The sequence below is a fragment of the Aptenodytes forsteri genome, unplaced genomic scaffold (assembly GCF_000699145.1).
Source record: "Aptenodytes forsteri isolate BGI_AS27 unplaced genomic scaffold, ASM69914v1 Scaffold208, whole genome shotgun sequence".
Classification (NCBI taxonomy): domain Eukaryota; kingdom Metazoa; phylum Chordata; class Aves; order Sphenisciformes; family Spheniscidae; genus Aptenodytes; species Aptenodytes forsteri.
Window position 1 is genome coordinate 4,744,967 of NW_008794963.1, and position 11,118 is coordinate 4,756,084.

An 11,118-nucleotide genomic window follows, 5' to 3' on the forward strand; every position below is an offset into this window, starting at 1 on the left:
CCTAGCCCTAGGATAGCGTCTGCCTTTTTGTTCATTGTCATATTTTGGAAATAACTTCTATTCTGAATGACTTTGCAAGTGATACCACTGTAGCATCCATGGTGGTATTTCTGAAATAGATTTTTTTGAAACTATACAACTAGCTTGATGCCTGCTTGCATGCTTTCCCTTCTCAAGCTAGTCATAGTCATCTTCAATTTCTTCTTCAAAAAAAGGGCACAGCAGACTGATCTTCCAAAGCCAGGTTTGCCCATGGCTTTTCATCTAATACTTTCTCTGGTTGGAACCATATGGTAGATGCCACCTTTCTGTTGACTATTTGTTTTACTGTATTGTTTTCCACTAGAGGTAGGTTACTTGCATCCCTCTTGCTAGAGCCTTGAACCTCTACATATTTCAGCCTGCAAAAAGGGATTTCTTCAGAGGAGTCCTTCCAACTCCTGGTGGTGGAAAAGGCAGTTTGCATAGACACCTTAATTTCTTCTCCAGAAACGACACGCCCAAACCATCTTTAGTAAAACCCTTTTGTATAAAAAAATGTAATTGTGTGGGTCCTCTGACCCAGAATGGCTGGCTTTTTTGGTTACCAGAAGCAGATGGATATATCCCGTCATAGAACATTCACCTGAAAGGTAGCTTCTAGTCTTTATTTTAAATCAAGTAAGTTAAAGACTTAAACTTAACTGCCCAGATATAGCTATGGGCTGTCTTTAATTGCACTTTGTGAAAGAATGTTTTTGCTAATTAGAATTGCTATCTGATAGGCACTGCCAAGAGCTACTGGCATTTTTCTAAAAGGGGTTCAGATGCTTTTCCTGTCTACAAAGAGTTGATCTGTTGTAAAGATCTGCTCTTGACCAAGGTGTCCATCCCAGAAATTCTCAAAAGGTACTGCTTAAATTTTCTATGGCAGAGTTAGAGCTTCTCAGAAGTGTCCAAAAGAGCAAAGGAGAGGACTAATCCACCAAGCGCTAAACTATGGGAGAACACTGATTAAAACATCCATTAAACTACTGTAAGAAAGATCCCAGGGAGGAGGATTTTTAACTACAGAAAGTAATGTGGAAGTTACTGTCCTTACTAGTAAGTTCAGTTACTGTCAATTACTCAGTAACTATTTTATCTTGTCTGATTTCAGGCAGATGGAGCTAGAGAGAGACTATCAGAACAACAATACAACCGCCTTGTGGAGTACATCACAAAGACATCTTATCACCTCGCTCCCAGCACCACGACCGTGCCAGCATTGCAAACTGTGGCTACCGAACACCTTCCAACTATAGTGAAAACATACCAATATGTAGTTGATCCAAATTTTGCCCAAGTGTTCATTAGCAAATTCACCATGGTGAAAAATAAAGCCTTGAGGAAAGGTTTTAATTAATAATTATTTGTGGTGAGTATAGTAATACCTTACCGTTTTGAAAGTAATGCTTTCTCTGCAGTAACCTGCATCAAGTAGAGATGCGTATAGTTTTTGAGGAGGTAGGAGACGATAACAAAGTTAAGCCCGATAGCTTTTCTAATCTTGACAACATTCCCGCTCCCTAGCCAAAATACTAGTGCTGGAAGGAAAGTGTTCTAGCAAACACATAAAGTGAAAAGGAACAGCCTTGGACTGTAGTTCAATCAAAATCCTTTTTCTTTTCAATAACCAAAAATCAGAGAATAAGGAAAAATTGCGTGCATACAGACATTTTCAACACACACACAAAATGCGTATCAATACCTACTATATCATATTTTAGGGTCTGCCAGTTTCTGTTTCTATAAACCAGGTTTATAACTCTGCCGTAAAAACTTGTCCCCCACTAATCTGAAAAACCCAGTGTGGCTGTTTTAAGTTACTAGTGACAGCTGGGTTTTTGCACCACTTTAACCTTAAAATAGCTTCCTTTATTTGACTGAAGTTTTGCAGGACATTAGTCTTTAATGTAAACTAGTGCCTTTGTGTGGTTTGGAGAACAAAACATGAACTAGAACATGAATTTATTTTTGAAACTGTCTGTATACAGAAACTTTATTTTATCCACCATCAAATTTTCAGAAGGACTTTCAATGTATATATGACATTGTGCATTGTCTGGTCGTTAGCTGGAAGCCAGTAACATGCAGCTCAAAAATTTAAGAAACAGAGCTTAGTGTCCTTAAAGTCTACCAACAAGCTGTAAGCTCAGCGTAACATAGATGGGCAGGTGCTAAGTGTAGCCTTGTTGGGTCTCGCTTACTTCTGATCTGCCACCACTACATTGTACGTGCTCAGTTAAGCCCTAATTCATTTTATGCTTGTCATCTCTGAACAGATAAAACCAGGGATATTTAGAAACATGACCTTTCAAATATGTTTGTGCTAAGCAAAGTGAGATTTTTTTTTTTTCAAGTTGATCGAAAAGTATGGACCCACAGGCACCGATTACATTAATGGTTAATGATGCCATCACAGTACACTTATGAGTATGATGATAAACACATCAAGACAAATGAGCTTTCTAAGAAGTGTCTTATTTTTCAGAGGTTTTACAGTTTGTAGTAGACAAGAAATCACTGTCTCTGAGCACAGTTAGATTACTTTATAAACCCAATCTGGCTATGGCAGTTTTATTTTAAAAACCAAAAGCTTAATTGCTTTTCAACTATGCGTGTTACTTATCTCCCCTTTTCTATGTACTTACGGACATGAATTTTGTCTGGGGATTCCTGAACATGGCCGGAATTGAAGACAAGAACTGGAATAAAAGCTGATCATCGTTTGGAGCAGATGATACATATGCTTTATAGTTAATGACTTCTATGCATACTTGATATGACCAAATGCACAGTAAATAAGAATGTAGTAACTGCAATGTTTTTCTCGTGAGTTCTGTTTTGTTAAAAGGTATTTCTAAAAGCTGTGTCTCTTGTGTACTGAAAATACAGAAGCCTGGGATCCGCATTGTCCTTTTCTGACTGTGAAATAAGCCCATTCGTTATCAACATTTCATAGAGTGATTTAATAACTTAGTCATTGTTTAAATAACACTATTTAAAAAATGTATATGTATATACACACACATGCTTCATTCCTGAATATTTTATGGAAATAGTTTAATACTTCTAATTTTGCATATTGGTGGATAAATTGTAATATAATGAGATTGTTTAAAGATAATAATAAAGCTATTCCTATAATACTTGTTTTTGTGAGCTATTTGGTCATTCAGTTACAAGGGAATGAACAGGTCACTGTGTAGAACAATGACAAGACAGGCATACAAGCTTCATGCAGACCCCATTAGATTCCAGCTGGTCACTGGACTTCGTCATGTACCAGAAAATGCAATCGATCATGACAATACTTTGGAAGTAAAAAACCCCAACGATTACCTTGCCAAAAAACACGTGCTGAAAAGTTTTATGCTTTTGTGACTGAATCGAAACAGCACTGCAGTCACCATTTGAATTAGACTAATCTGTTCATTATTTATGTAGTACACAAACCAGCCAAGAGGATGCAAACACACCTCTAAAAAGTGAGGGAATGTAGCAGTTTCATTTCTAAAAGTTTGTAGATTGCAGCCATTGTTTAAGATAGATACATTTGTGTTTTTCCTGAATTATATTCTCCTGGAATAAACATTTGCTTAAATTACACTCTTCTTCAGTGACTTAAGCTAGCATCTTTACTGCATTAGGCAGGTTCTTTCTCCCCCTTCTGACCACATGTATGGAAACATGTGTGGAGACGGCATATAAATCAGCCTCTCCTACATATGAGCTGTGTGAACTATGAAAACAAAGTTGTCCAGAGAGCAGCTGCCTGTACTTAGCTGCTAAAGCACTCCAATGTGTACTCTTAAAACATGCCTACTCTCGTAATGCTCTTTAGACCTGGAGAGCTCACAACTTCAAATCTATCATCTTTTCGTTTGCTTCCAGAACAATCAATCATTCTTCAAACACTCGAGAATAAAGTAAGCCAGCCAAAAATTTGAAGGCATTGTCAGGCTTATACACGGCAAGACCTTTCCCAAAGTAGTTTAGGTCAAACAATTCCTTTTTATGTATTATTTCGTATATAAATATAGCAAAAACCTTCACAGACAGTTGGGATGGTCTCAGAGCTGACAAGCATGTTTTTCAGCTCTGCATCTCCTAGAAACGGCATGCCAGGCCATGTAGCAAGCAGCTGATTAGGGTCTAACTCACATAGGTCCTCCTTGTACTATGCTAAAAGCCCCACTCCCAATTGTTTGTAAGCTAGGATTAGCCAAACTCCTGCTGGCAAAGGCAAAAAGAAAGCAAGAAAAAAAAAAAAAAAGAAAATTGATGGGTTGGTGCTGGTTTCAGACAAGGAGGTTAGCTCTTCTGTCTACTCCTACTTCAGGCACCCAGCTTTGCCCTCCCTTCCCACGCCAGTGGAAAGCGAGCTATGAGTTGGTTGGCATTGCCTGCTGAAAGGAAGTACTCGCTTTGCATCCATTGTGAAACCACATATACAGAAAGCAACAATTATAACCTGCAGACTCTCAAAGCACAGACATAAAAGAGCTCGCCTGCCTTTGTCGTTGTTGAATATGTTTAGCCAGAGACATCTTTGAGCTCTGCTGTATGGTCAAAAAGCTATCTTCAGTCACAAAACTCTCATTTCTTTAGATCAACACATGCTGGTAACTGAAGGAACACAGACTACAACAATAACTTCTGTTGGCTATAACGGTTTAGAAGAAACTTAGAATTTAAAAGTAAATTAATTCATAGCAACTGAAAAGAGCTGCAAGGGAAGTCAGGTCTATTAGCCTGCGCACCTGGCAGTAGCAAGTTTCTTTGCCTCTGAAGCTGTCAGTATGACTAAAGACCCCGGCTATTTAAACCTGCAGACATGCCTGAGAAAATGTTAGTCAGTACTTAATGGCATACAGTGTTTATACTGTACATCGGGAAGATAAATGGGTATCATTTGCTATTGTTAAGCTCTGGTTTACATTTATAAGAGCGGGGTATTTTGATTACTAGATGGTTTCCCCTGCACCACTAATGTCAAATTCTTTCTTTGCTTAAAGGAAGCACTGCCTGCATGGAAAGTTTAAAGACAATCCCATGTTGCTCTGTAATAGTGTGCTGGATCAAATACATTACTTAAGTGCTTTCATTAGTCCAAATGTTGCTCACGGATACCTATTAAGTGTTAAGTAGTTAATGATCCATTTAAAATAATGAGTTACTCCCAACAGGATTTGAACTGAAGACCTTCAAATACAACACAGATGGCTCAATTTGTCATGCTGCTTCATACAAAGCCTTCCCTCCTTTCACACAATCATCAGCTTTGACTCCTCTCCTAGTACCCACATTCAGCAATCAAGAGCTACGGTCCCAGTTCCCTCTTCAACCTCAGCAACAGGCAATGCACGAAGCATGTTCCACATGATGGGTATTGTGGCAGAAGATAAAGCATCGGGTCTTGGACTACACAGAATGTAGTCCAAGATCAAAACTATGCTTAGCTGACTACTTCCAGATATTAAAAAGGAGATGATGATACACATCTAGAAGCAGCATGCAAAGATTTTCATTACCATAATACCCTAAAATAAGTATTTCTTATTTTGTCTGCTTTTACCCTCTTTCCCCTTGTACATCAGATATCTGTGAACATACCTGCTGTTTAGAGTCATTTCCCAATTAGAGTAACACACCACATAGAGTGGGCTTTTGCACAGTTTACAAGTCTTGATGTAACGGTTTGCTGCTGTAAGGAAGGCAATATAGTCACGGCAGCAGAAAAAGATAGGAAGGTTGGCTAGTATACTTCCAGAATTCCTCTCCAAATTCTCTCATCCCAAGGTCAGTTCACCTTGTGAAGACAGAGGTAACACAGACCCTTCCAGAAATCCAGCCTCTCCTTTCCTGCAACAACTATCCTCTTGCGTATTCCCATCAGCAGCTGGGACAACCTTGTGGTAACTGCTTAGGGATATACTTTTCTTATCAAATGTGGAATTTGGCCAAGAGAGAGATGCAAATAATTCCTGGGGGAAAGAAAACTAGACTTAGTCACCTTGAGCAATTTATGAAGACTTTCCACTGCTCTTCCCAGCATCTGAGCATTTAAACATTTCAACATTAATGAAGACAACCAAGCGCCACTGACATATGTATTTTATTTACTGAGTTACATTAGAGCGTGCATGCACTGAAGTGCGTTACACTTTACAATTCAGTGAACAAATAAGGTTCGGTCGTCAAGTCTCCTTAGACTGAAGGGGATCGCAAGATAAAAAAAAAAAATATTATGTGGGACAAACTTCATGCTCTAAGTAAACTTATTACTATGTATGAATGCAAAGCAATAGAGAGAAACGTTTATGTGGTGGTTTAGTCTAGAGGAATTCCCCCTCTTATTTCCTGATGGTTTAAGATTCACACACCCTTCATGTGGCAAACAGAAGTGAAACATGGAACAAATCAAGAGCTGGAACAATGCTGCACAGCACATCAGATTCACTATACATGCTGCACTGATAACTGAATCAATCTTGCTAAGGGCCTGAAAGAGAAAGGAATGCAGCTTTCAGATAGGAGCCAGAGAGGAAACAAGTGGTGTAGGCAAGCTACCAAGGAAGGAAGAAAACCAAATTCAAATTGCTTCTCCACATTATATTGAACACAATCCAGGACCAGCTGTGCTCCATGACAAGAGTCATGCAAGTGGTTAGCACCGAACTCTTAGCTTGCCCCTTTATTCTCCTACTGAGCACACTGCAGAGGTAGGATACTCCTCAAATTTATACTTGTGCTCAGTTTCCATTACCAGTATCACCACACAAAGTCCATACCAAGTAGACATGCCCAGAAGGAACAAACTCAGTGCAGAGTGCCAAGCTAACGCCTAACTCATGAATTCTCCTCCCTTTCCTCAATTTTGGGGCTAAGTACTGATTCCGGAGTGAGTATTCAATGAGGTTAAACCACTGTATTTACTGCCAGATACAGAATATATTCCAATAAAATGGGAGATGTAGAGCATGCATGACCACTGTACCCTTTAGGTAACTATACCAAAAAAAGCATCAAATTCAACCTCCATCCAACTTCCACAGCTAAGATTTAACTACTGAGGCAAATGAAAACATCTTCCATCTGTTCTGTGTACTTGTCCTTGTCACAGTCTTTCCAGAACATTTGAAACACTGGTGTTGTTTCTTCTTCTACTTATGTATTCATGTGCAGGCACAAAAAACCCAACCTCTTTCTACTATGAAGGCGTGAAAAATATCAGTTCTTATATAAGTAGGCTAAGGAATAAGAAGTATCAGCAATTCAAACAAAATCACATATAAAGATTTGTCTTTCACATTTTCTTTTGAGCTGGTATAATTAAGGAATGGAAGAAGTATTTAGGAAACATTTAATTTTAACAGGTGCACACAATGTGCAGCTTTTCTTTTTTTTTTTTAAGCTGCAAATGGGAACATAAGCTAGCTGAGAGTGGGGCTTTATTTGCACTGAAAAATATCCTGCTCATGATTCCAATTAAATATTCAACATGCATCCTTGTTGACAGTGTTTGTTTCAAATGATTTTATCACCAGATGGCCTTTCAGAATACTCTGATGAAGGCCACCTGACTAAAGAATGCAATTCCAGTGTCTAAGAAAGTTTAAAAGTGCCTATATATTAGCAATAGGACCAAACCAGAGGCAGAATTACCAAGATTAAAACCAGGTAAATTTATCATTTCATTATTTATCTTTGTTGCAGTCATAGCTAAAGAACAGAAGTTTCCGCCTCTCACAAAAAAAAACAACCAAAGGGACCACCACATTTTTTTTTCTTTTTTTCTTTTTAAATTTGTTAGAAGAGCTGGAGCTCTGCTTTTTCCATGTAATTGTGTTATGCAGAAACCAGATAGTTGTAGATTGTCACACAACAGAATTTAGTATTAATAGCGTTAAGTACAAATCTTTTATTCAATCTTGCTGCTTTACGCAAACAGGCTGAGAAAATCCAGCTGGCCAGGATAATTAGAGCCACAGATTATCATGTAATGATCACAATATGAAAACATTCCAAAAGAATGAAAAAGCTATCATTCTAGATTAGTTTGAAGTCATTTTAAGAGAAGCAGAGAACTCAATATAAGACATTTGGATCAAGAAAGAGGGAGGAATTCTTTATTGAGTTGTCACATCATGAGCTTGTGCAGTTTAGTGAGTGTGCTTATTAATAACTACGACAAGGTTGAAATCAAGACTTTTTCTTCCTGGTGTTATGACAACAAGTAAGGCAGAACAAAGTTTGGTAGTCTTCAAACAAAAGGCAGTGTTAAGTGCTAGGAAAATAGTATCATGAAAAAAGTTCTATTCAAGCTTAATTCAGTATGGCAAAGATCTGAATATTAGTACACAGAGCTGTATGCCACTACGATTTTTTTATATATATGTATGTATTTAAATATGTTTCCCCTCATGACTAGTTATCTTCCCCCTCTCACCAACTTCAAAAGACAAAAGGATGTGTGGAAACTGTCTCTGTTTCTTACATTAAGATGCATGCTATGAGAGAGAAACAGCCTCTCCATCTTCTCATTCACTGTACCACCACAAGTACGTAAGTAGTAGATATAGATAGCCCGAAGCTATCTATAGTTCAAGATGTGACAGCATCAGTATAACAGTGGTATCAGGCAAGTCTTATCGTTTAATGCAAGAGCTTTGTCTCCTCTCCATGGCTGCGTCACTCTGTGCAAGCCTCCTATATCACACAGGTTAAACAAATAAACCAGAAGGTATTCAGGAGCTTTCTATTCCGCCCTTACTCCCCACTCCCCAGTTCCCGTATTTCTTCGTTTTTATTACCCAGAGGTCTCTCGAGTGCAATCTGTATCCTTTTCTTTGGGAGCACCTTTCTATTTGATCAAAAACGAAGAAACTCCAAATAGAAGCATAATGTTTCACTGAAATAATCTCAGTTACTCTTGTTCTAATGCAGAGTCGCTTATTACCTGTAAATGCAGGTTACCATCATTTGGGCGGTGCAGACTCAAACACACCAGCTGCTCTCATGGCTTCAAAGTCCTTCATGGGATCATAGTTTTTATAGAACTCTGCATAAGCTCGTTTTCTGGGATCAGCAATTACAAACTGGAAAGTAACACACAGAAAATTAAAGCTTGCAAAGCTTTACGAACAGAGGTTTTTTTTTTATTAGTGCTATGATTTGTACTAGTGGATATTAGTCTATAAAGCCTTTAGCTCAAATTAGTAAAATATTACTTTGCTCCTGTTCAAATCCACAGTTCAGGCTACCTGACCATTGGTCAGGAAAACAAATGTCTGAAGTGAAACCTTAAAAAGAAAGTCCATTATAAGATAGCACATTACACTTTTAAGATCCAGAAACACTCCACCTATATTGACGCTCAAATGTCCAATGCCCTCCCTGCTAATAGTTTTATATGTAAAACATGCCATTATGGCAAGTTTTGTGCCTGTGGGCAGCTGCAAAACTATAATTCCAGATAAAATGGCATCCTAAAATGATATATTACATTTGAGCTACACTGTAGGTCAACTACAGAAGTCTGGTAAAATTTTACAAGACTGCCAAGCCACTCTTACAGCTCACTGACATAAAAAGGCATAATCCTGACTCCTTGGATACTCATTCATGTGAAGCACAGGGATATCCTCAAAAAGCCCCCCAAAATGTGAAGGAAAGCCCAAGATGGGTTTGTTGAACAAGATCCATGTTACTTGTTCTAGATATGGTCTGCTGCCTTACTAGTGTATTAACGTGGGGGTGCCAAATAAGGTATAAAACCACAGACTATTAAAAAAATTATATTGTAAGTCTGACCACAAACAAGCTTGCCTACAGACGTGTTAAATAGATGTTGAGCTTTAACTGTGCAAGCTTGTTGTTTCTAATAGATATTTGTTGATCTCTGAGAAGTTTAAGTCGACTGTGGTATTTTTGTGATGAACAACCTGAAATTAACTTAATTTCTAGTCACTTTTATCAATAGCTTCCTGAGTATTCAAATGCTGCAAATAGTGTATGAATGAGTTCAATGGGCAAACCAAGATCCAGTCCTTCCACAGTAATTCAAACTGTGTTGCTTGCTTTGTGTATGAGATCCAAGAATTATTCAGTAAAGGCACTCAAGAACAACTACCACTCTTATCTTTGTCAGAAGACTCTTAAGGACCACGAAAAACAAACTCCAATCTGTAAGTGGGGTTTTTTTTGAAAGGTAATGCTCCATTTCCACGTGAAACTTTAAAAGAAAGGATAAAAGGAACATACTAGCCTTCCCCACGCTGATATCTTCAGTGTGAAGGATGGGTTTTCCAAATTGCTTATGAACAAGTTTTCTGAAATCAATCTAGAGATAAAATAAGACTTTGACAACTCTCTCAAGTCTCACATACAGTGACAGAGAGCTACACAGACTATCTAGAGTTAATGCACATCAATCGTGAGAATGATCAAGAGCAGTCTAGGACTAGGAGACTCAAGGTTAAGTTGTCACGAATTGTGTGATCTTGATCACAGCTTAAAGCATCAGGCTATTCATATCATTTCTTCAAATGAAGATTAGGAAGATTTATTTATGTTCTGGAAACATGCTTACAAAAACACATTACTAAAGCTTTCTGATGAACAGCTCAACCAAATCTCAACAAAAAAATATTATGAATTCTTAAAACACTCTACTGAGTCCAGTTTATAACTGAATGACTACAGAGCTCACCTTGTACAAAGCTGCACATCCCACAGATACAAAAAATGCCCCAAACAGGTGAAACTTCATCCGCCTGGCCAAAAGGCGCCGCATTTGTGGCTTAGGCAATAGTGCAGACGACATGGTGATTAGATTTCCTAAAAGAGAAGGGGGGGGGGGGGGGGGGGGGGACGGATCTTGGGAGGCGGATCTACTTAAATAATTTTCTGCAACTCTACTCTAGAAAGATTGTGCTTTTTGTATTGTGCAATAATCACCTTCATAACCTAAGCAACAGCACTCCTCTCTATTTGACTTTTCAATGAGACTATTTAAAGGACAACATTCAAGGACAACCTATTTATGACATGAATCTATGTAAGTTTTTATACTCCTTACATCCAGTACTCATG

General features: G+C 38.2%; 2 protein-coding genes across 2 annotated transcripts in view; one reads left to right on the top strand and one right to left on the bottom strand.

Moving 5' to 3' along the window:
* The window catches only part of VPS13B (vacuolar protein sorting 13 homolog B), a 512,636-nt gene extending 509,466 nt beyond the window's left edge, over positions 1-3,170 (top strand). Inside the window, 1 exon segment of the mRNA XM_009275488.2 lies at positions 1,139-3,170. Within this exon segment, the coding sequence (XP_009273763.1) occupies positions 1,139-1,384 (246 nt within the window). The 3' untranslated portion in view covers positions 1,385-3,170.
* A 2,950-nt stretch (positions 3,171-6,120) lies between these two features.
* LOC103895784 (cytochrome c oxidase subunit 6C) lies at positions 6,121-10,867 on the bottom strand. Its single transcript, XM_009275489.2, has 3 exons — positions 10,736-10,867; positions 8,985-9,122; positions 6,121-6,248 (listed from the first exon to the last, which is right to left on the bottom strand). Exons 1-2 carry the CDS (start codon positions 10,847-10,849, stop codon positions 9,003-9,005), a joined length of 234 nt encoding a protein of 77 aa, XP_009273764.1. The 5' UTR covers positions 10,850-10,867; the 3' UTR covers positions 6,121-6,248; positions 8,985-9,002.
* Positions 10,868-11,118: the final 251 nt, after the last annotated feature.

What these genes read in the sequence shown, in the direction of transcription:
- LOC103895784 (XM_009275489.2), bottom strand. Translation starts at nt 10,849, where the DNA reads ATGTCGTCTGCACTATTGCCTAAGCCACAAATGCGGCGCCTTTTGGCC. An exon ending in GATGTGCAGCTTTGTACAAG is followed by an intron (nt 9,123 to 10,735) that starts GTGAGCTCTGTA and finishes GTTACTTTCCAG; the next exon opens with TTTGTAATTGCTGATCCCAG.